General features: G+C 43.8%; 1 protein-coding gene across 1 annotated transcript in view; it reads left to right on the forward strand.

Annotated features, from left to right (window-relative positions):
- Positions 1 to 25,958, forward strand: part of MAP3K5 (mitogen-activated protein kinase kinase kinase 5) — a 201,769-nt gene that overhangs the window by 128,808 nt on the left and 47,003 nt on the right. Inside the window, exons 14-17 of the mRNA XM_046675036.1 lie at positions 6,171 to 6,278; positions 12,480 to 12,529; positions 14,964 to 15,059; positions 17,687 to 17,768. Coding sequence (XP_046530992.1) covers positions 6,171 to 6,278; positions 12,480 to 12,529; positions 14,964 to 15,059; positions 17,687 to 17,768 — 336 coding nt within the window. The remainder of the gene's footprint in view (positions 1 to 6,170; positions 6,279 to 12,479; positions 12,530 to 14,963; positions 15,060 to 17,686; positions 17,769 to 25,958) is intronic.

The following is a 25,958-nucleotide window of genomic DNA, read 5'->3' on the forward strand; positions in this document are numbered from 1 at the left end:
CTCATAGTTCCTTCATCTTTGTGAATTCCAGAAAAGCTGACTACCACGTTCAAATGTAAGTCTGCCAGGATGTCCCAGATTCAATGGAAATGGCCTTCAGATGAGCCGTTCCTGCCTTTACGTGTATGATCCAGAACTGCAGAAACTGCAAAGATAGTCCTTAAAAAAATACCTAAAGCAATATGGAGGATTTTTTCATCTCAATCTAGGTGATAGGACAGCAGAAAAATAATACTAACTTTTGGGTAATAAATTGCAACCGCTTCTGGTCTTGATCTTCTAAAAAAGCAAAGAAACTTACGTTGATAAGGTTTAATTTAAGCCCACGTAGCTTTCGTCCGAAACCCAGTTTTAGTCAAATGCTGGGACCTGTAGTCATGTTTATTCAAAGTAATTGTGATATTTATTTTTATTTTTCAAAACTGGGCTTCTCAAGGTCAGGGCCAGTCTTCCTCACACACAAAAAAAGAGGGAGATTGACCATAGATGTTAGCTCAGGGTGAATCTTCCTCAGGAAAGAAAAACCAAAACTACTTCTCGTATAGATGAGAAAGATAAAGTCACATGAGCAGACCTCAGCGCTTCCTTCCTTAGAGTCCAGGAAATACGGGCCCTGAAGTTTTATCCTCAGAATTGCACCAAGAGCAGTGATGCAGCCCCTGTCTCCCGTCCCCATAAACCAAGTGGAAACTCAGATGCGCCCTCAGAGAAGTTAGATGTCTTAAGGTGCCAGCGTGAAGGTCGCCAACTTCTGCTCCCACGAGACAAATCCAGCCCCTCATCCTTCTTATTCGACCTGCATGAGGTTTTGTTTTGTTTTTATTTTATGTCGGTAATTGAATTTTTTGAATGGGCAACCCAGTCCCACAGTTTGAAAATTTTAAAATGTAGCAGAAGGCGGATAGAGAAACACCTCCTGCCCACCCCTGCCCCACGCCGCCCAGTTCTCCGTCCCTGGCTCCCCAGGCAGCCATTAGCATGCGTTTCTTAAATGCTTTCCCACAGTTCCTTGTATGAATTGTAGCAGTTCGAGAGCCATCTGGTGTAGTGGATTCTCCGGCCAGTCGGCCTGGGTGCTGTCTCTCTCTGCCGCTTGCTGGCTGTGTCACCTGGAGCGAGTCACTTCACCTTTCTGAACTTCAGTTTCCTCATCTACGAGACGGGACAGTAATAGCACCTGCCTGTCATGAGGATTAAATGAGTTCATAGATTTAAAGCTATTAGAATGATATCAGGCATATAGCCCACGTAGCATAAAGATTAACTATAATTATTGTTTCTCCTCGTTTTTTTGGTACAAAAAGAGTATTATATACTATGTTCTTCATCTTGTTTGTTTTTTTTGTTCAGCAGTTTGTGACGGAGATTGTTCCAGTCATTACATAGAGAGCTTATTCATTCTTTTTTTAAAACATCATAGTGATTCCATAGTGTTTACAAATCCATAGTATTGCAAGTATGGTACAATTGTACCATAATTTAACTTATTTCCTTAAGCAAATTTATAGAATTTCTTTAACATTATTTATTTAATATAATTTATTGATGGATAATTGGGTTGTGGCCAGCATTTTGTTATTGTAAATAATGCTGCATTAAATAACCCTGTAGCTACGCCATTTTGCGCGTGTGCAAATATATCAATAGGATAAGTTCCCAGAAGTGGAATGGATTCGTGTTGCCATATTGCCCTCCATAGGGATTGTGTCCCCTGACATTCCCAGTGGCAACATAGGAAACTGACTGTTCCTTAAAGTCTTTCCAAAAAGTATATTTATCAGATTTTTGCTTTTGTTAAACTTATAGGTGGAAAATGGCATATTGGGGTAGTTTCAATTAGTATTTATCTTATTATGTCTGAAGTTGTGCATACGATTAGGTTCATATGTTTAAAAGACCACTCAGTAATTGAAAAAGAAGAATTTGTTGCCAACATTTAAAGATAAAGAGAGTTGGACTTTCAGTGCTATGATGGAGTAGATGGTATGGGTATTTGTATAAATAACGGCTGTTTGCAGGCATTAGAGCACTCATCGCAGGGGTGCGATCCTTGGATGGGAGGTACTGGAATGGAGTCCCGCCTCCATCTGCTGGTTTTTCCCTAAGGTCTTTTTCCTGGCGCAGCCCAAGGAGGTGGAGCCCTAGTGGGGAGTGGCATCCTTGCTGGGCGGAGCAGGCTGGGATCAGGGTCTGGGACCCTGAGGCAGCTGGAATATGAAGACAGGGTGTTGGCAAAGGAGAGCCTTGAAGGGTGAATCCCAGGATCCCGCCTGGCTATTTCCCTTGAGTCCTGGGGCAGGTCCTAGATAGAGCAAGTAGGGTGTAAGCACCTCATGAATAGGCAGGACTACAGGTCCAGTGTTTGACTAAAATTGGGTTTCGAATGAAATCTGTGGGGCTTAAGTTAAACCTCTTTAAGGTAAGTTCCCTTGCTCTGTGGGAGATCAGGACCAGAAGTGGCAGAGAACAGCTTTCAGAAGGCTGAGAGCCGAGCAGGTACTCCAGACCTTCAACAATGCACAGAGAATATGCTGGATTTGGGGCCCAGCGAGAGTGATGAGACCTTGAAGAATTTAGTTGAAAAGTAGAAAGCCCTAGGTGTAAGGACAAAACTAAGACAGACCTGCCCCAACAAAGCCTGCTTAAGCCTGCGCTTTGATGGGATCAGGGTGGCACACTGAGAATGAAACTGGTAGCTGGAGAATACCACAGCAGAAAGCCTCTGCAATGTGTCACTCAGATGCGATCAAAGATTACTGGACATTCTAAGAAGCAGGGAAAAAATGATAGTGAAGGGCTAAAACAGCCAATAGAGGCAGACCCAGAGGTGATTCACATGTTGGAGTCCACATGAGGACTTCAAATAACTATGATTACTATGTGAAAGAAAATAGAGGCAAAGATAGAGAAAATGAGTGAAAGCTGGGGTATTTCAGCTGAAAAACAAAGTTGATAAAAATGTCAAGTGAGAAGTGAGTTCACATGAAGATCCACATTTTGACTGCTCTTGAAAAATCAGACTGGTGATTAGTGACTGCATTTTCCAAAAGCTACAGTCTACTGAGCGGACCAGCTGTGCCATCTCAGATGTTGACCACAGTGCTATCCATCCTGCTTCCCTCATTGCCTTTCCCACCAGGCCCACGCTCTGCATCACTGGAGTTTGCCACCCAGCCTCCACTGCACAGAGAACAGCAGGCCCCTGGTCCCCGTGGTGCTTTCGATCACTGACTCCTCAGGTCCTTAGAGTAGCATCTGAGGCTCACACTTATGAAGGGGTGGGTCGGATGATAACATTATCCTCCTTTTAGAGTGGATCTGACTAAAACCAGGATGAGGTATGTTAGAAAATATTTAATTTGATTGTTTCCATGTATGTCACTACGATATCTGTTCTCATTCCTCCAAGAAATACTGTGACCCTCAGCAAAGGAAAGCAGAAGAAAGTCCCTCTGGGAAATGATTTGAATGGCCCCTTCATTTATTATTATTTGGGTTCAGTTCAATTCATTTTCCTCACCTCTGTTCTGAGTCTCTTTTCGTTCCTTCCTACATTGAAAAGTTAGGAGACTGTCAACCCATCACCTGATGTCAGGCGAGACGAGGAATGTGGAGACCCGAGTTCGTATCTGGTCATTGTAGTTTGTCAGCCTTGCTGTCTCCCTTCCTGCTTCAGATCCATGAAGTTAGCAGTTGATTGTAATGTTGTCCAACATGAAAGATCAGAAACTAAAAGCAGGAGTGCCTGTACTCCCAGCAACTTGTGTCGAGCTAGTTTTGTCACGTTGCCTCCTGTTCCTGCTCTTTTCTCAGCCTTTCTGTGACCTCTGTAATGCATGCTCCGAATTCCTCATATTCTGTAGTTTCAAGGGCAGATCAAAAGGCTCAGCAAACATTAGACAGTGATCATTGCAACCAGTTTTTTAGTTCCTGTCTCAAGATAAGAACACAAAGTTCAGACTGTATCTACTGGAAATATTTGAGACAACGATACAGACATAATTTGGGAAGGAGAGAGATAACCTGGTGGCGGCCCTGTCTGCTGTTAGGTAGGGCACCCGTGGAATCAAGGAACTAGGTACCTTCTCACGTGTCAGGGCAGGGACTGGCATGCGGTTTTGGGAAACCCACATTTACTCCCTGTTAGTTGTTTTAATCTCACCGACACTGGGATACTCAGATTTGAGAGCGCCATTTCTGCAAAGTGTAGATTGCGAATTGACTTCCATTACTCATCAATACCACTGAACTCTCTCTCGATTGGAGTTTGGACGTTGGTTCACCTGGCGTGTTCCTGAATCAGAATATGCTGCCCGTGGGCTCTCACTGCATGCTTGTTTGCGGTCTAGCCTGCCTTGTTTTCATAGCTGGAGCCTGACCAACCATTCTTTAAGCCCTTAAAGTTTTTTATATTCAAGAGTAAAGGAAATGTTGTTTTTCTAATCCCTTTTACCTACTTCTCTGTCTCTTAACTTAAATAAATGTGCTGAAATTGTAACTGAGCAAGGCTCGTTCTGCTCCCTGCAGCCGACCAATTGCAAGATGAGTTGGTGATCGAGAAAGGGATTTATTCGATTCGCCGGCAAAATTGGAAGATGGTGGACTCGTGTCCCAAAGACCATCTTAAGCACATAATCTTGGGGGAGTTATACAGGGGCTGGTGGGCTATGAAGAGGCTCAGGAACCATGACCATCTGGCATCGGCGACTGGAGGCACCACATCAGGTCTGTCAGCTGTCACCGATGACGGAAGCCAGCATAGATGATGTTCTCTGAGGTCGTCATATTCCTAAGAAACTCAAAAGAACAAAGTTATTTATCATCTATTGCTATGGGGAGATACACCTGTCAGCTAGGATTACAAAATCTGCAGAGCATGCGAATTCATCACCTCAGCTAGGTGTTAGTTAAAACGCAGACCGTGTGGGCGAGTTAGTCAGAGGTCATTCTGAGTTACAGTATGACTTCCCTCTGTCCGCCTTGTCCTAGGCTGGTATCGTTATGAGAAATTTAGTGAGAAATGAGTGCATCTGGTTTGGAGCGTATGGCCGAGAGTCAGTCTAACCCGACTTCTGGCTCCATCTCCACTTAGGTTCAGTGTGTTGTGAATCTGTTGATGGAACCTGCCGAAGGGTTTTTCCTCCACTTTTATTTGGTAAACTTGCTTGATAAAAGGCAATTTTCTTGACTTTTAAGCAGTGGAGTAGAAAGAACTGTTCCAGTTTCTCTGTTAGTTAAGTATTGGCTTTTCTTTTCTTTTTAAACATTCCTGTTTAAGTGCATAGGAAAGTCAGACTACGTGGGTGTCTTGAAGCATCTGTACAAATAGAAATAGTTGAGCGCCTTTGAAATGAGGGCATGGGTGGTGTTTTCGTGTTGTTTGCTCCTAAATGAGATGTTAGTGTTGATATAACTCTGCGTGCAATCCTTTGATGGAGATTTGCCCCCACTTATCATGGACCCTCATGCATCTCCATAACACCAACAAGTTTCATTTATCTCTTTCTCCCTCACAGGGCTAAATATATCATCATTGAAGGGACCTGTTTATCTTGAAGGTAGTGCAAAACCATTTTTATTATTTCATACAGCTACGTCCACTTCTTTGGTTTATATAAAAAACTTTCAATAATAACCCAAATCATTTCTCAATCCATCCACATGGGTATGAAAACCGTACACTCCTTCTTTATGATCAGGTGTGGCAGCAGAAAGCCTGTAATAGGTATGTGGCATCCTATATATGGAATCTCTGCTTTTCTGGGTACAGAATTGTTTGTTTCATCACATTTCTACCTTTTTTTTGACACATTTATATTTATATAAATAGATTATGTACAGCATGATAAAATAAGAGCTTTTTAAAAAGTGCCATTAATAGATTCCCCGGGGATAGCTGAACTTGTATATATGCTTCAAAAATTTATTTCCAATTTCTTTAGCAATAATAGGTGATGTACTGTTGGAACTTAGGATGATCGTATAATACCATAAAATGCTCAGAGGACTCATAGGGATGGCAATGATCAGAAGTGAAAATGGTTTTTCTCCAGCGATGGACCCAGAGCCTCATGGGAGAGTCTCCACGTCAGTGCGCTGTTGTCAGAGCAGCTCTCCATGGCTGAAGTCTCGGGGCACTAATATTCGTTTCTTTGTCTTCTGTTTTCAAGGTATTGATCTTAGAACCAACCAAAATCTATCAACCTTCGTATTTATCTATCAACAATGAAGTTGAGGAAAAGACGATATCCATTTGGCACGTGCTCCCAGATGACAAGGTGAGTCGTGCAGTTGTCACAAGAGCTTTAGTGGCGGAGGACTGCACACCCTGCTAGCATTTATGTATTCCAGCAAATGTCTGCGTTAGGTAAGAAGAAAGAGCTTGACCATAGACTTATCATGGCATAAATACGTTCTGTGGTGTGAAACTTGTTAAACTTGGGTTATGGATTTCACTCATTTAGTAAAATGTAATTGAGCTGTTTGGGGTTTTTTGTAGATGGAATAAACATCCAAAGTGCATCAAAATTGGAATACTTCTCCCTTTGTAAATTCATGCTTCAAATTAATTTATATACCAAAGAACTGATACTTAAAACATATGGTTTAGAAGATGCGTATCCTAATTCTAGGCAATGTCCGAATAACGTGACGTCTCATCTTCTGCTGGTAGGACGAGGGCTATCCTTATGTCTCACTGTTTAGTTATCCAAGGAGCTGCCACGTCTCAGATTAGCTGCTGGCTCTGTGTGCTGGGTACGACACGAGTTGGGCTGCGCTGCCACTGGTTTCCAGAAAGATCTTAAACACTCTTTTTTTTTTAATTTATTTATTTTTATTTATTTTCTTTTTTGAGGAAGATTAGCCCTGAGCTAACATCTGCCACTAATCCTCCTCTTTTTGCTGAGGAAGACTGGCCCTGAGCTAACGTTCGTGCCCGTCTTCGTCTACTTTATACGTGGAACACCTGCCACAGCATGGCTTGATGAGCGGTGCTACGTCTGCACCCGGGATCTGAACCAGCCAACCCCAGGCCTCCGAAGCGGAACATGTGAACTTAACCACTGCGCCACTGGGCCGGCCCCATAAACACTCTTATTTCCACCCATAGCAATCAACTGGATAACCTTTTCCACTTCTGTATGTCATCAATTTTAATCTATGCACAAATCATCCTACTATTTTTAAAAAACAGAAACTTTTCAAGACCTGATTCCAGTCTACAGGGTAAACCACAGAAGTGAGAAATGTCTTATGGCAAAGTATTTTGTGGGGTTTTTTGGTAGTTTTTCCAAAATACCCTTATAATTTTCCTTAAACATCCTCCATGTACTCAACAAGTACTTACTGAGTGCTTACTTGGTGACACATGCCACCAGGCACTGTGTTGGGCACCAGGAAACGGATGTGTGCCAGATAAGCACAATTCCTGCCCTCTTGATGCTTGCCTTCTACTCAGGGAGACAGACAGTAAACAAATAGACAAAATATGGAGGTATACTGAATGATGCAAGGGGGGAAAATAAAGCAGAAATTCCTGAAAAGAGAATTAGGAAGTACATTTGGGACTATGGGGTTGCGATTTTTTAAAACGTGGGTTTTGAGTCCGCAGACCTGACGTGGCTTCTCCAAGCTGCAGGGTCCTCATCTGTGGAATGGGGTAATAATAATAACATGTACCTCCAAAGGTTGTTGTGAAAACTTAATGAAATAGTGTGGGTGGAGGGTCCTGCCCCCAGCCTGGCGTATAGTAACTGCTTGGTGTATTTTAACAGCAGTGATGACAACACGATAGCAGAATAAGGGCACTGCCCCGTGGACTGAACCCCAGAGTCCTGCCCTGCTCAGCTCCTCAGAGGTCGGGCAACCGTCACTGGGGAGGTGGTTGGTGTTATATGAGGACACTGTGACACTGTGATTTATAGTAAGAAATATACATTTGGTCTTTGTCCCCATTTTTGGCACAGAGGTCCTAAAACCTCTGGAATTTCCTAAGTGCTGAGAACCAAAAGGTGTCTTTTGTTCGATTAATGAGGCGACTTTTCGGAAAGCACCGAAGGATGGGGCTGGTTGCCAGGGGAACCAACCAAGTGATGGGAGGGTCGGAACTTTCAGTCCCACCCCTGACATTTGGGGAAGGGAGAGGGATGGAGGTTGATGAATTACCAGCCACCAGTTATTTAATCAATCATGTCTATGCAATGAAGCGACCAGTCTTTTTAGCAGGCAGGATGGCGTGACTCCAAGTGGAATTATCCAGAGACAAAACTGAGACTAACTACTATATGTATATACATGTTAACACTGTTTTAAAGTACACAGTGTTGTATTTACATTATTTCGAAGTACGTGCATATGTGTTCTCACAAGCAGAAGCCAAGTAGTCATCCCATGGAAGCTACAAATCTGAGAGAGGTTAGGAGACGCGGACATTATTACCCAGGAGAGGAGACTTTCCAAGGCTTGCTTGGAAAGAGCAAGGTTATCCAAGGACACCTGGAAACAGAATGGGGCTAAAGCAGTTAGCGATTAGCAAGGCCGGAGAGTAAGTGGAGGGCCAGAGGTACTTGGAAGACAGAAAAAGAACAGAAAGAAAGCCAGAGATTTTTGGAAAATGGGTACTATTTCCAACTAGTGGTCATTATTTTCCCCTTTCTGGAGGTTCTTCACTCAATAAAGTTAGGCCTGTATTGATTCTCTTATGTTTTGTGACAACCGTAGAGACAGTTTTATGTTCTGCTAAGAAGTAAATAGATTAGGATACAAACGAACCCAGGCTGTGAACTGTCCGGCTTCCATTTTTACCATCTTTTGATCAGGAAGAATTACATTTGCATTTTCCCACTCCCTGTTACCTTTAGTGCTAAAAATTCTCCTCGTTCATTTACACTCTCTCAAGTCAGCCGGTTTTCATTTTGAATTTATTTCCATTTCTTTGCAAACTCTATTTCTATCCATAGTCTATTCATTACCACTGCCATTTTCTCTATTTTTTAAAATATGTGGAGTGATACACTTGGAATAAGGACAAACAATAAAAATAACATTATTATGTTAATATAAGCAGCTGTAGTAACTAATTAACAGACAAGCAACAGGTTTAATAGGTCTTACTTAAACAGGAAATGGATTGTTTTTGTCAGGACGTTTAAGATTTTTTTCTACAAGTAGAACAACAGAGTGTTGCTTTTCATTTGCCTTATTTATTTCTTTGCTCCCTGCGTCTCTCGATATTTTCATCCTAAAATATGGAATGAACAGTTATATGAGCTAGTATATACTTTATGTTTCAACTTCAGACCTTTAAGATCATTTTACCAGTTCCCAAGAGTTCAGGGACTCTTAGTTACTCAACATACAGGGGCAAAATTAATTGAAATCCCAATCTTTGAACAAATTTTTGTTCAACGGGATGTTGCTGCTTAAAGCAAGTTAGCGCTTGAAGAAAGTCTGCACGCACACCTGAAGGAGAAACCTCGCCTGAGGAAGAGAGAAGTTATTTGCAAGATATTTTGAGTGGTTGGTGTTTGGAATCCCTTCCTTGATTGCCGGCTAGGCACCCCATCTGTCCCGTGCTTTCTCAGGCCAAGGTCGCGGGGGGCAGCATCCCAGTAGATGCCAAGTGCCAACCTCGCTGCAGCTCCACCCAATGGCCACTCAGAGAAGACTAGGGAAATTTAGAGGGGAACGTGTTTACCTCGGATTCTAGGCTTTGATGATATGATGCTCTCATGCATCAAGGATGCTTTTAGCTACAAACTCCCAACTAAAAGTGGCTTAAAAAAATAAGGTATTGTTGAAGCTGGCCCGGTGGCATGGTGGTAAAGTCAGTGTGCTCCACTCTGGTGGCCTGGGGTTCACCAGTTTGGATCCCACCACAGACCTACATACCGCTCATTGAGCCGTGCTGTGGCGGCATCCCACATACAAAATAGAGGAAGATGGGCACTGATGTTAGCTCAGCAGCAATCTTCCTCAAGCAAAAAGAGGAAGATTGGCAACAGATGTTAGCTCAGGGCCAATCTTCCCCAAGAAAATAAATAATAAAAAAATAAGGAACTGTTATCTCATGTTACAAGCACTTCTGAGGTGGGGTCATTCTGGGGGTGATTTCCATGGCTTCTCAGTGTCAGAATTCTGCATTGGCTTCTCTATAGGTGCTTGCTTTTTCTCTCATGTCCTAAATCGTGGCTCCAAGCATCCATTCTCAGGCAGCATCCAAGAGAAGAGGGTCAGGCCCTCTCCTTCATACCAGCAGTTGCATCGTGTGTCCCTGCCTAAGCCACCACCAGCAGGGGACATGGCCTTACCCTGACAATGCAGACTGACCAATTTCACCGTCCCTAAACGTCACCACCTGAACCTGAACGAAATTCATTTTTTGTTAGTGAAGAAGGAAGGGATGGCCACTGCCTAGGGAGCCAGCAGTGTCTGCCAGTGTAACTCCTGCCCCCTTAGCTCAGTCCCTGCTCTGGCACTAGCTGGGGCACAGGAGGGGAGGCCACCCAGTTTCTGGAAAACAGTGCTTGTGCTGATTAAATTAGGTCGAGTGGTGGTTTGGGGCTTGTTGGGACCAGGTATCACTCCATCGCTGCCTCTGGCCGTCCCTTTTCTCCTGATTCCCGGACGGGCCCAGGAGCCTCCAGCTCACCTGTTGGCTTTTAGCTCACCAGCGCCTCTGTGTGGGGAGTCCCGGTAGCGAGGAGGGTAGGGAGAGGAGCCTCCAAATTATTGCAGATCACTCCATCTCAGGCCCTGGGTGTGACACCACTCACGTGGGACGTTCCCTGGCAGTACTTGCAACCCTTCGGGAACCTAACATTCTGGAAGGCTCCTCTCCTTTCCTACAAAACCAGCCAATCAGTCTGGGAAACCTCTCCTCGGCTGCTAGTGGAAGATGGACTTTCCATCAGAACAGGGCTGACGAAGAGAGATTTTGCCAGTGCTGTCCTGTTGGCATTTGTCGGTTGCTGTGTTCATTTGTGGGTTTGCACGCTGCCCTGCCAGCTCTGCACGCGGTCCCCACCTCCTGATCCTGGGGGTGGCCTTAGAGAGCAGCTCGGCTGCAGGCTCTGAGGATGAGGCTGCGCCGTGTACAAGGAGTGAGCAGGTAAGAGCTGCAGCTCCTGGAGCCCCCACGTCTAGAAGGTCACCTGAGGCCAGCAGGGTTTAGAAGCAAGTTTGCAAATTACCCGCTGAAGCTGCAGGCTGCTATTTGAGTCCATCTCCCTCCGCCCTCTGGTTTGGAGAGCAGCCGTTGTGACCCGCTTTCTGCGGTCTCTCCCCTTCCTGGGCTTCCTGCTCTGTGCCCGTGCAGGTCACCCCCGTGACCTGACTGATGTGTGCTGAAACTAGTTTTTTAATAAATCTGCTTTGGGTTTGAGAGGACCTTTTTCTATTTTAAGTTGCACGGTCCTAGCAGGGAACTAGGTGCTGTGGATATAAATTACAGCTTTTTGAGTTGCTTCGGCCAAATGGAGAGCTCTGGGCCCCTCGGAGCCACAGGCTTCGTCACCATGTCACTAGCCCAGGCGAGCCTCACCCTCTGGCGGTGTTTCAGTGGGTGGTAAGAGCGGCTTTCCTGCTTGTTTCACACTCACAGAATTGAATTGCAGTCTGAATTGCCTACTGTACAGTATTTTCTAAACAGAGACGCATGTATCAACTACTTTATTTCTGTAAAAATATTCATGTTAGTAATTCTATCTTGTTATCAGATGTATTTTTAGAGAGAATGTAGTCCATCTTGTAATTTATTTAATTTAGAGACATATGAATTCAATAGTAGTTTTAACTTGGCTTTGGTAATAAATTCAAGAAATAAATTCCCACATTTTGTTCATCTTAGCCCTGCAGATCACTCATGTTTATCACATGATAATCAATTTTTTTGTGTTCAACTTTATTAGTACATTGAGTTTTGCGTAAATTAGGTAACAACACATTGTCGCTATGATGAACATTATACATGTGTGTGTATACACATTCATACTTGCTGTACTAGTTTCTGAAGAAATAGGACCAACATTTTAGCTAGAAAATTTAACTGAAGATTATTCAGAAATAATTATCTTTAAAGGCTTAAAGAGATTTTATTCAAATTAGTGTTTTTCTTTCTCAGAAATCTTGCTTGACTATAATAATTGAATTACCTTGATCACTGCATTTTTTTACTTAAAAAATTAAGACACAGCAGTTATTAGGTTAATCTGCTAAAAATCAAATTTTAGAATTTAATGAGACTAAATCTGGGTTCTCTGGGAAGCTGTTTGTTAAAGCATGGAAATTATTCCGTAAACATCACCCTTGTGGCTTGAGAATGAATCGCAGTTTCCATCCAGATAATTTGTTCATGAAGAATTAGGCACTAGGAAAAGTTACTCTGTGTGTATTATTAAAAAGAAAGCAAGCACAGTTCTTGTTGTGTTGTTTTCGGTGGGCTGACTCAGCGTGTGTGTTGTTCTTCTCCTGTGTTCCAGAAGGGCATCCATGAGTGGAATTTCAGTGCTGCGTCTGTCAGGGGAGTGAGGTAAGTTTCCTTGGTGCATTTTGTTGACTTAGGAGGCCGTTTTCTAGACTACGAATGTGTCGGACAGGACTTCCAGTCACGGTTTAAAAATGCAGAGAACTTCAAGAACTCTTGTGTTGAGGAAAATGGTCAACCTTCTTCAGTCTCACTGTCTCCATTAAGAAAAGATTTGCAACAGAACTTGGACTGTTAGGTGAACTGACTCTGTGCTTGTCACCTATTAAATATGGTGACCGAGGGGTAAATGGGACTGGTGAAGCCAAATCAAGGTGCAGAGGAAAGTGAGCTGTGTGGGTCCCCTCCAGCTGGTTGAGCTGTTGGTTTATGTTTTAGGATGGTTTCCTGGTCTAGTATACCAGCAGCTAATCTCTCCTTAGATGGATCCAATCACGCATGCCATCCACCAGATTGTGTCCTGTAGCTAGTATTAATGGATGAGATTATAGGGAATTCATTTTTTAAAACCTTTTCCCAAGGTCGCCGTTAATGGAGTGTTCTTGAGATTATAGTGGCTGACTGCTATTGGGTTCAGCTCTGATGTCTTCGTCATAATGCCAGTGGCTCAGGAAATGCCATTTCCTGGGATTGAGAAGAGAGATTTTTTTCAGAATCAAGAGTCAGTGGTTGTGTTTAAATACTTGTTCTATAGAAGCTCATGCTAAACCAACTCTTGGAAATTTCAAACCAACTCAGTCGTGTTTACTACTCTTTATCCCCACATAAGAGAAATGAGAACAAACAGATTTCTGCAGGCCAGTTCTGCAGTCCCCTGTTGCTTTTGGCTTAATAGTAATTGGTTTCATTGGAGCACGAAGTGGTGGAACGTCTGAGTCACTGATAATTGGAGTTTGCCTGTAAAACCACCTGTTACCTCATGAACGATATGAACAGAAATAAGCAAGACTGTGGGCTGACTCATTATGTACCTTTCCGAGCCATGCCTTCTCAGGCGAAGTTTTACTCCCTTAATATTTAATTTTTAAAACCAGTCATTAGCAACGCCCTTGTTCATTCCTGCATTTTTAAGCAATTTAGGAAAATCTGGTAAACATAAATTTCACTTTATCATATCTGTATCCAATGAATTAATTTTCTTTAATTAGGAAAGGGTCATCACGTAACCTTTGTTGTGATTTGTGACGTATGCACAGGATGCTTACCCCGACTACTGCCGGTTTATATGTTGGGAAACTTGAGTTCCAGTGTTTGCCTTCCAAGAGAGACAACTCTTCCTGGCTTCCTCCTCTATAAAAGATGACAAACCATCAGAGAAAACCCAACCCAGTCAGCAGTCTTGCACCTCTTCAAAACTTGCTCAGCCCAGTCAACATTTATTGAGCTCCAGCTGTGTGCCCAATATTGAGTTGTGTTCTGCTGAGAACACAAAAATGACTAAGACATGACCTCGACTCTCAGAGAGCTCCCAGCTCAGCTGGGGACAGACATGTAACAACTGATGACAATAGTGTGAGATGAGCAATGACAGAAGTGTGTACACAGAACAGAGGTGCAAGAGGAAGTCTTTCTGTTAAAGGTAGAAGAAGGGAGAGGAGTCAGGGCTGAAGCTGGGCCTTAAATGATGAATAGATTTTCTTTATAAAGTCAAAAATGGTGTGCATTTCAAATTGAAGGAACAGCAGATGCAAAGGCGTAAAATAGGGATTCACAAACTACAGCTCACAGCTCAAATATGGCCCACTGCATGTTCTTGTAAATAAAGTTTTATTGAGACTCAGCCATGTCCATTCATTTGTGTGTTGTCTAAGGCTCCTCCAATGACAACACTGAGTAGTTTGGCCTGCAAAGCTTGAAATATTTACTCTCTGGCCCATTACAGAAAATATTTACCAACCCTTCGCATAAAACAGCGTGACCTGATTGTTAAACTCAAAATTGTTTCAATTGCTGTAAAGTAAACCACTTGCCGAGTTCAAACCAGGTGCTGGTCCATGTTTCTTCGCTCCCCTGAAATCTCAGAACTCATGAGGTTCTTTCACTGCCCTCGCACGTTGCCTTCCTGGCTTTGGAAGCATTTCAGACTGTTGTTCTGCAGATCCCATGGAACCCGAACCACCAAGGTCAGCGAGCCAGTCCATGTGTATGGGTCTCCACCCAGCGCGTAGTTCAGTGCCGTAGTGGGGAGGGCATCTTCCCCGTGCTGGGTTGGAGGGACCTGTGGGTTGGTGCTTACCCCACCCCAGAGCAGCCCCATCTGCAGGTGTGAGCCGGAGACAGCTCTCAGAAGATTAAATAATTTTAGTATTGTGGTTTCAGGAATATCACTTTTTAAAGTGCTATTTATAACTTTTTGCTGTAAGTAATGTTGATATCATAATTGAGATTGGATATAAATAAAAAGTATTTATTTTTCATTACAGATCCGTAGAAGTTTTGGCATTTGCCTGAATAATTCTTTTTTGTTTGTTTGTTCCAGTATTTCTAAATTTGAAGAGCGATGCTGTTTTCTTTATGTGCTTCATAATTCTGACGATTTCCAAATCTATTTCTGTACAGAACTTCACTGTAAAAAGTACGTATTAGTCCCTGTTTATGTGTGAAAAAGACTGTTCTTACTGATGATTATTTTTAATTGATGAATGAACGTGAGGCTCCTGTAAAGAATTCTGGGCTATGTGGTTATATGAATATTTCATTTGGGCTAATGTTTTATAATTATGTGGTATGCTTGACAAAGAATTTGGGAAGTTCTCTTTAATAAATCAAGCTTTTTCTTAGTCATAATTTATTTTTCCACAGACAAAACCTTAACCAAGACTTACCAGTTAATTGCCAACTATTATGTCTTATTTTTAAAGTGCTCACTTATTATAATACTTGATTACCCAAATTTTTATTCTTCTATTGAATAATCTTACCATTTTCTACAATTAGGCTCTTTACTCTGCTTCATATTAGAATCCACTGGTGAGCTTTAAAAAATGCCTGGGTCCCACCCCAGACTAATTCTGTTGGATTTTCTGGGGGGTACAGACTGAGTTAGGAGCCAGTGATCTGATCTACACCGATAAAAGATAATCTAAAATCTGGGAACTACTTTGTGTGTTTGTGTTAACCTCCCTGGATGTATTTCTCTGGGGCTGACAATTAAGTACTTCCTCTTCTCTTAGAACACAGTGACTGACTGTGGGGACCTGGAGAAGAGAGTGACAATTTGGAAACCAAAGTGTGTGAAAGCCAGCTTGGACTTAAAATTTTGCTGGGGATTGTTCTTATTCAAATAGTCACTGTTTAACCCCATTATGAGTGATTGATATGTCAACTAAAGTGTACAGTCAGTTATTTTTATCTTGGTAGAAAAAAAATGTTTGTTTAATTGACAATTCGTGACTAGAGTTTTATCTTCGTTATTGTAAAATATATGGTAAAAAGACTTGGAAGTAAGGGAGAGCTCCTAGCACATACGTGGTCTGCGTTTCTCCTTACAACTTAATTCTCAAGGCCATTGATTTGTCTCTGTGATAATTATAGCTGAGATTTATGGAGTGCTTACCCAAGACCCAATATGTATTTTATTCTTCAAATAAACTCCATACAATATCTTTGTTGAAAAGAGGAAAAAAAGGTAGAGTTTTGGAGAGTTTAACTAGCCCCTAACCATGTATAGCCAGCAAGCATAAAATCTGGGGTCTGAACCAGGCATAGTTGACCTAGAATCCAAGCTCCTAAACTTTACTCTGTGCTCGCAGCCCACTGCGAGTGTTCTAGTCTGCTTAGAGGTGTTCACATTGAAAACCTTTGTGTGAGGAGCTGATGGAAGCCTTTACTTATGCCAGTTCTTAAAGTCTGTCTTCAAAGCCAGGACTTGTTTAGGTCTTTCACTTTCTTCCTTCTCTTGGTTGAACTTGCTTTTGTCTCTAACTCATCACGATTTTCAGTCTTCATCAGAGCATAGTTATTCTGATCAGGTTGGAAATTTTTTTTCTTGTCTTTGACCTCCAAGAAATGTGTAGAGAGAAAGGAAGAGTGAGGAAGTAGGCACCACATACGAGCTCCATAGCTAGGCTTCAGACTCCCAAACAGACTCGTCTGTTTGTTCAATGTCATATTCCCAAAGGCCAGGACAGTTTTTCGTTCTAGTAGACAATCGATGAGTAATTGTTGGATGGATGGGTGGGTGGTTACATGGATGGGTGGATGGATGGGTGGGTGGATAGAAAAAGGTACAGAGATAGAAGAAAGGGTCTGAGTCATGGTAGGTTGTCCACCGTAACCTGCTCTTGCCTTGAGCTGGCAGTGCACAGCATGACCTGCCTGTGCAGTTGTCAGCCCCTGTTCATGGCACCTGCCTCACTTTATGTCTGGAACCGTGATCATCCCCTCGGAATAGATACACACAGCTAGTGTTGCAGGGGCAAGTCCATTTCTTGTAGTAATTATCTTTCTTGGCTCTGCATTGGTCTTCCGAAAAAAACTTAACAAGGAGAGTTCCTGAAGAAAACGTTTCACCAAGAGAGAGGTGGCTTCTGTCACAAACATATAAGCCAGCTGCTCCTCATTCACGTCAGTATTTTTCAGACTGAATTTATGGGACCCGCGTGTGTAATGTTGAGATGCTCGGGCAGAAGATTGAATGGCTGAGATGAAAGGTAGTAGTGGCCGACACTGTATCGAACAGTCACCCTAGAATTTAGACACTATTTCAGAAGAAAGGTGGTTTTGTTGTGTCCCATTTTAAATAGTATTAACAGCAGCAAAACAGAAATAGCTGATAGTTAATGAGTGCAGTGTGCTAATCACTTTGCAAGCATTGCCTCAGCCGTCTTCATGACAACCTGGGAGCGAGGGGAGTATGTTCCCCATTTTACAGTTGAGTGAGGCTCAGAGCAGTGGAGGAGCTCGCCCCACATCACGCAAATGCTGACATCCTCGGTCGGGTGTCCAAGTCCACATCCTGCACGTTTCTATGGCTTTGTCAGCCGCACTCTTCTAACTCTGTAATATATTATGGACATTTCTGGAAAATCTTACCAACCTGTGTTTTCTTTTTTGCAAAATCACATTTTTGCTCTGATACTCATGTTTGTTTATTGCCCGGCTCTCAGCTCCTGTTTTTGCTCCGAAGTCACTTTGGAACGTCCTTGCTTGTATCTAATGTCGTGTGTATCATGAGTGACCACATGCCAGCTCTCGTCGCAGGTTTTTTGAGATGGTGAACACCATTACCGAAGAGAAGGGCAGGAACACGGAGGAAGGAGACTGTGAGGCTGACTCCCTGGAGGTAACGGCTGACGTTTCTGTGTTTGTTGTACGAAGTTTCTCTGTGGGTGATTTTTTTTAAGTGAACCTTTCCGAGGGAGGGGTGTGTGTGGCGTGCGAGTGGAGGTGAGGGGCTGGCGCTCTCAGGGTCCGTAAGCTTTCCCTTAAATAGTAAAGCATCTTTAGAATTCCTTTGGTAAAAAAGGGTTGAAAAGTCAACCTTGGAGATCCCTCACTCAGGACGCCTGAGTTTAAGTATTTTCCCCATCTGAGAGTGACTGTGCTTTATTCTTGAGAGTGTGGATCACTCTCAATGCTTGGGCCCCAGCGCCCCTTGCACGTTTTTTTATTCTCCTCTGAGATACGTGCAATCTAGACAAGCAACAATCAGGGAAAATCCTGAATGATGGGACCATTTGTGGTCCTCATTCTGTGCTACACGGAGCACATGAAACAATGGAGGATTAATGGAAGAAAGGCAGGTGGGAGCAACAATCCCCCAGATGCCAGTCCTCTCAACCGCAGACCTTTTGCTCGTGCCTCATGGACACGGTACACTGCAGACACCGACCTTCATGTCATGTCCATCTTCTCTGCCGTGTTTGTTGTATGAAGAAGAACCTTCCGCCTCTGCAAGGAAGTGCCAAGTGCTTCAAGAGTGCAGCGTCCAGCACAGGGCGCCTTCAGTGTCTGAAGGATGACGTGCCTGCAGGCATGAGAGCAGCCATGTTCTCTCCAAGCCCTTCCCAGTGTGGGACTTGGGACAGAGTTCTGAGTCCAAGCCATACTGAAAATTACGTTTCTAGTGTTAAAGTGAAGTTGATGAAACCAGAGCACCAGCCTGGCTGGTCCACTTACTGATGAGATCACTTTGCTAATGTTGTCTCATGCACAAGATTTTTATAAAAACGCTGCAATAGAAGGGGAACGAACAGTCCAGGGGAAATTTACACGTAATAGGCACGTGTTAGCTCTGTCTGTAGTTAAGTTCTGTAATTATCTAGCAGCTGTATAGCTTTGATATTCCTAGGTGAGCCGAAGCCTCTTTCATCAAAGTTATAAAAAGATGCAAGACCTAATTTGGAAAAGAATGTTTTCCCCGTGCTTTAGCTTGCTGTCTGTAGGAGAAATAGATGATACTTCTTATTTGTGTATGTTTGATATTTTACAATTTTATATTTTCTTTTTCAAGTGACTATTTTAGGAACTAGCTCTGTTGACTCCTGTGTCAGTGCTTTTTTTGACTATACCTCATCTCTGCTTTTGTTTGGTTTAAAGTTAGAATCGCTTGATACACAGCAACTACCAGAGTAAATGTCAACAAAGACAATGAAAATGGGACAGTTCCATCAGTAACATAAAATTACAAAGTAGTTGGACTGGAAAATCCATGAAGTTCTTCTGCAATGTCATAAATTGCTGGATTCTTTTTTTAAACCAGAGATATCTATCCTTTGTTTCATACCCTTCTTTGAGGAACTGAATCCATCTTACTGAAAATACACGTAGCCTGGCCAGGCTATGGTGGCCGTGTTATACCAGGTTAGTCTTCACAGCTGATTGAATCAACTACTCAGTCCCTGCTCCAGTAAGTACGTTACCCATATGCATACCCATAACATGGCTTTAATTGCCTTAGAGTTTGTGGTGAATCTGGACAGCTGATTTTTCTGAGCCTCGGTCTCCTGTAATGTAAAAGGAGTAGGAAGATCACCTTTCAGAGAGCTGTCGAGAAGATCCAGGATCGAGATCCTCTGATCTGTCTGTGTAGTAACTGGGTGGGCTTTGTGAGATGCCCTTCCTGGTCCAACAGTTTTGCCGCCAGCACTGAGAACGCTCACCATCCAAATAAGGAGGGAGATGCTCGGGTTTCTTCCTAGTCCTGTCCAGAGGGTTTTAGTAGATCCGCTGACCTCATAGAACACAGCTCGTGCAGTGGTGCTCTGATTCATCAGACGTGCTCGCAACTCGCCCTGCTCAAGTTCTGCTACGTTAGCAAACATGCTCACGCTTCTGTCCTTCGCCTTCCCTCAGAATAATTTAGAATCTGTGTCGTAGAATGGCTCCACGGTATTGCCAGTGGACGGTATAGTCCATCCAGTGAATTCAGGCATATTTATTTTAAGTATTTTGGCTTAGTTTGCCGTTACGCCCCAGCTAGTGTTATTGCTTATGTTCTTTTCGTGGGTGTTCTGTTAGCATAACGCTGATGAATGGGCACAGTGATGTTCTGGGCTGTGAAGATGATGAGCTTCTCGGCTCTCCCTCTCACCGAATATCCTTTCGTAGCCAGAGCACCTTATAATAGGAGTTATTAAATAGCCTTAACTTTTATTTTTCATAATTCATAACTCCATTATATCCTTGACTACATTTTTTAGATATTTTCAACATTCTCGATTAAAATTACTTTTTCAGTATTCTAAGTATTTCATTAAAGCAAGTTCTTTAATTTCATTACCACAAACTGAACTCGAACTTCAGCCCATGAACGACATACCAAAAATAATTCCTCCCCTTCTGACTCTTTACAGTGCACAGAAGAATTGCCCTAGAGATTAAGATTCGTATGCAGAATAATTATTTTCTGTTCTTTACATCAATTTGAGATAGAATTAAAATTGTTTCAACATATTTGTCAATTATTCCTGAAGCCTATGTGTACCTTGGCCCAGAACAAAATTAAAATGTTGGCAAAGTTGGAAGCTCTTTAATGTTTTTAACTTCCCTTAGGGTGGTGTCAACATTCAGCAAGTATTAACTATTAATGTGGTTCTGTAAACTATGAATTGGCAGCTAATCCTTAGACTCTGGTGTTTGAGAAACTTCTTATCCAAAGCCCGAGTCAAGATGCGCTTTCCTTTCTGATTTGAATAGTAAGGTTTCTTTGAAGCGGTGTTGTTGTGGGAGGAATTCAGCCTCCTCCAGGTCATGCACAGACTCCTCCTGCAACTCGCCGGACCTGGCTCCCGTGAGAGCCCCGTGCTGCCGTCAGGAGCCGTGGGTTCTGGTTCTGACTTCACCAACAGCTCATTTTGTAACTTTGGGCAAAATTCATACTCCTGCTGGGCATTCTGTAAAAGAGAGTTGAACAAGAAGATCTTTTTTAATTTTTTTTGAGGAAGATTAGCCCTGAGCTAACATCTGCCAATCCTCCTCTTTTTTTTTTCTGAGGAAGACTGGCCCTAAGCCAACATCCATGCCCATCTTCCTCTACTTTATACGTGGGACGCCTACCACAGCATGGCTTTTGCCAAGCGGTGACATGTCCGCACCCGGGATCTGAACCAGCAAACTCCAGGCTGCCGAGAAGCGGAACATGCGAACTTAACTGCTGCGCCACCGGGCCAGCCCCTGAGCAAGAAGATCTTAAATGTCCTTTCCCGGCTCAAATTTTTCATAATTTTCAAGATTAGTACAAACTGTACAGCGTTTTTCAAGTGTAGCTCAAAACCACTTGCAGAGGATGGCTCTGTTTTTAAACAGAAACAGAAACAACAACTTCTGATTCAAGGCCATGTTTTTTGACTCAAGGCTGTATTTTGAAATGGAAGAGTTATGAACCCATATCTTGAAAAATTTAATTGTGTTAATAAACTTATATTGAAGTCGTTGAACAGTAACACTTCTCAGCTGTGGTCCCTATCTTTGCTCTCCCAACATTCTGTATCGTCACTTAGATCAAGGGCATCTCCCCAGGAACCCAAGCCAGACTCCTCCGAGAAACCTCCTCTCCAGCCTGTCTTGGCCCTTGTGCCCCGTCTTCCCTCGAGCCCGTTTATTTCATTCTCTCTGTCACTCCCCCATCTCAGGTCTCTGTCATCTCCATGTGGCCTGATCTGTCTCTGTCGTCATCAGAGGGATCTCTCACACGGATTTAGTCCTGTTACTCCCTAAGTAAAACCCTCTGATGCTCTCTTTGTGGAGGAAGGTTTCTGCACTGTGCACTGTTCCTAACTCTCTGGCTGTAACCTGCCATTTTCTTTCCGCCCTGCAGTCCAGCAACGCCAAACTCCTTTCTGTCTTCCACATGGGCAAGCTTTCCTGCCCTAGGCTTCACATGCAGATGCCCAGCTCCACGTGCTTTTTCTGCTGTCTCCCACTTGGTGACAGCATCCTGACTTTTTGAGATCCACCTCGTATCATTATCCTTTGAATCATTTGTCAGCACCTTTTCTCACTTTGCGCTGCTCTCGGCATTTCCCCCCCTCCTCTGTCCCAGCTCTTCTCGTGGTGTTGTAGTTCGGCAGCCTGCCCCAGACGGTTAACGTCCCAAGGCTGGGCTGTGACTCTGTTTGTCCTTTCATCACGTTGGCTTGCGTGGTGCCAGGCGTGCAAGCAGAGGGTCAGTCAGAAGGCTTGGAAGGTTTGAAGCTGGGGAGTGACAACACCAGAATCGTGTAAACAGTATGTCCACTGCGGGGAGGGAATATGGTTTGGAGGGGCAGAGTACGTGCTGGGAAACTGGCCTGAAGGTTGTTTAATCAGTGTTGAGTCAGTGAAAGACTGAATAGCATAATCAAGCCGTGATGAACCCATTCTCTTTTCATCTCTTTTTTTATTTCTTTGGAAAAGAACATACAAATTACTGAGGTCCTTTGGTGCTCAATAAAAATACATTGTCTTCCTCTTCCCTCCTCTCCCAAACGTGTACATATATTCTCTCTCCCTCCCTCCCTCCCCCTTCGTCTTACATGCGTTTGTACCTCACTGTTTCATCAACATGGGTGTGTGATTGACACAAGCCTGAGGCAGTCACAGCAGCTGGCCCTGTAAAGCTGTCACACACAGTAGTTTCCAGTGTGCATAGAGAGAAAGGTGACCCCCTTTGGGATGGAGTGGGGACAAGCAAGGTAAAAGGAAGGTTTTCCTTAGACTCAGACCTCTGCAGGATGATGAAATTCCTCCCCATTTCCTTTTCTGCTGATTTACCTTGCAAACATTCACAAACAGTGAATTATGGTTAGAATTCCTTTAAATTGCTTTGGAGTCACCAAGTAGCACTCTAGTGGTTTTTCTTTAACATCCTCTTTCTGTTTTCGTACAGATCTGAAGCTGAACAGCCACATTACCGCACTGTCTGGGAACATCATCACTTACAGTGTTGTATGAGAGGAGAATCAACTTGTTACTCATTCCTTCATTCTGTTGGGAGGAGAAACAACTTTCTCCTCTACCGACTTAGATTCAGTGATTGGGGGCCTGCGAATTAACTGACAAAAGACCAATTAACAGGAGAAAAGATAAAGCTTATTCCTGTATGTGGGGGCATACAAAGAAGCGGCTCCTGAACAGCCAGAATTAAGAGTTTATTTATTCTCATAAAAAAGTCCTTAATTGAACGTCAAGGGGAAGCACATGGCAGAAAACTCGTGGGAAGGTACACAAAGTTTGACAAGGTTTTGTTGATGTAATTTCTCGTCCGGGTCCGAGAGGTCCTAACCTCCCAGTGAGGGGTTATGGCAGCTGTGTTTTCAAGAAGGGTTGCTGAAGTCAGCAAAAGGAGTTCAGATAAGGGTTTTCTGCAGCTGCCATTTATCAGATGCCTTCAGCTTAAAATAATCTTCATACCACATTGGTGGTTCTAAGTTGATCCCGTCACTCACCCACCCGTCACTCACCCAGTTTTTATTGGACACCTGCTCTGTGGCTGGCACTGTTCTAGGTGCAGAGAACAAAATGGAGAAAAGTCCCCACCGCCACTGAGCTTACATTCCAGTGAGAGACCCATGGGAAACAACATGATACGTAAAATTCAGAGTGTGTTTGATGATGATCCGTGTTAGGATGTAGGCGGTGAAGGGTGTGACGGGCGTGCAGTCTTAGACAAGGACCCGGGGGGCCACTGGGCAGGTGATGTTTGAGTAAAGATCTAGGGGAGGAGAGATGATCAAACTAGATGTGTACCTACAGCGTTTTTACCGTTCTATTCATGCTGCTGTAGTTACGGATGTTTGTAGCATTTACGTATTGAGAGGGCGACACAGACTGGAAGTTAACAGAGCTGCCATTTGGTCTCTGAGGTGGCTCCTCTCCTGAGGACCCAAGGGACGTGTGAGGCTTCCTAGAAGGTGGTGGTTTTGCGGGGAGTCCCTTGACGGTGCGAGGACTAGTGGGTCACCGCTGTGTTCTTTGGCCTTGTCTGTGTCGTCTTGCTGCCCTCACTCTCCTCCAGCCCCGTTTAGACTGTTCCAGGCAGGCAACAATGGAGGGATCATTCTAGATGTATTCCCGTCGCTGCTTCAAAATGAAATTGTTCCCTTAGCAACAACCTGGTTTGCTAACTATTGCCATAGAAATAGAATGCAAAATATATAGGCAGTGTAATCTCACTTTTTATTTTTTAAAACGCTCCCCCCCATTTTTCTCCTCCATATTTGTCATTTAAGCCCCTGCCTGCCCTTGGCCCAAGGCCTGCGCTCTGCTCTCCTTTTTCTGGTCGTCACATAGATAATTCTCTGTCCTTGTAGCCATGGTGGTTTCCTCAAACCTGCCTTTTCAATTTGTATCTCTGTATCGTAAGAATAGGAAGAAGAGATTAAAAAGGATCCAAGCAGCTGTCACCCACTGGAATGCTTTCAGTCACGTCGGTCTTATTAAAAGTCCTTTTGATTTTTACTATGACCACTTGGTTCAAAAGAACTCAACTTCTGTACCTAATAAATAACCTTTTAAAAAAAGAGTAGTGTTTTGATGCTTTAGATTCCTGAGGGAAGCTAACACTTGGGCAGCTTCATCAAGGCTTATCTCTTCTTCACTCTGCTACGTGAATATCCCTGTGGCATCCTTTCAACCAAAGATGAGCACGTACTCACTTTAAATGTTTCGTTTTGGCACCTGGTTTTAAAAATTGTTCTCATCAAATTTCCTACAGCCTGATTAATTAATTAAGCAAATAGTCACTGAGCATCTTCTGCCAGCCAGATATCGCTAAGACTGAAGATAGAGCATTGGAGACAACGTCCTGGTTCTCAAGGAGCGAGTGCAGACTGGGACACAGACTGGCCGGGAGGAGGGATAGCGGTCAGTGCGTGGGAGAGTGAGGGCAGATGGCCGGGCAAGCACATCAGCAGAATCTGACCCAGCCTCTGAGGGCCAGGTGGATGGTTCAGGAACGCTTCCTGGGGCATGGTCTTGAAGGAGGGGGCAGAATTACCCGGGTGGAACACGCAGCGTGTGGAAAGGCCCCATGATCTGGGAACCTCCCTGAGACTGTTTGGAGGAGACTGAGGGTCGGACCCTGAGGCACCTATAAGACCCTGAGGGGCAGTGATGCTTGCGAAGGAGTCTGGATTTGATCCCGAACGTAGCGAGGGGCTGATAGAGCAGAGGCCGTGATGCGGACGTGGGAATCTCACTGTGGCACTCTGGACTTTGGAAAGTTTGTCCACTTAATGGAGAGTGAATTGGGGACAGGGCAATAAGAAAGGGGGCAGGGAGGTCAGTGAAGGGTCTGTAGGATTAGTCCAGAAGAAAGGCAGGGAGGTCCTGATCGGGTAAGAGCGGTGAGGGTAAACCTGACAGCGTTTGGCAGTTTGATGTGGGGAGGGAGAGATGAAGTCTGAGCTGGCCGTCTCCCAGATGTCGTCACCGGACGTCGTCTGCCAGGTGTCTGCTCGAGTCGGCAGACGGCTGTTCGGTGGATATTGACAATATGCTGGGACACCTCTGCATCACTGGTTTTTGGAAACAGAACTAACATTCCCCTTAGAAGCTCTCAAAGGACTTCCCTACAGCACTGGTAGTGGGAAGAACATGAAATCTGGAATCTGATGAGCTGGGTTTAAACCACACCTGTGACATATTGTCACTGGAAAAGATGTGTCTGATCATTTGTAAATTGGAGCTAATCATAGACCTTCACTAATATGACACGGGCTTATTATGCCCAACAAACGAGGTGGCTTGTTGACAGTTGGTTTATTTCTTCTAAATTGTAGTGCGTTGTAATGGTGTGAGTGGTGGTCGTACAGGTTCAGTGTAGGTTTCTGTTCTTCTGGACAGGGCACCCTCGCACAGATGAGCTCCTTTGGGGATGGTCCCTGCCCTGCCTCCTGCTGGCCTGGGCCCTGGCTGGTCCAGCATGCATGGCACAGCGTGGTGGAAGTCCAGACCCCAGGAACTGGGTGTGGAGACTTGAGCTCCTTCAGGTGGAATTTTTGGCCTGTGTTTCCTGCCTCTTTGCTGGAGCCCGGTTTCATCTCTTGGTCTG

The sequence above is a fragment of the Equus quagga genome, chromosome 11 (assembly GCF_021613505.1).
Source record: "Equus quagga isolate Etosha38 chromosome 11, UCLA_HA_Equagga_1.0, whole genome shotgun sequence".
Lineage (NCBI taxonomy): Eukaryota > Metazoa > Chordata > Mammalia > Perissodactyla > Equidae > Equus > Equus quagga.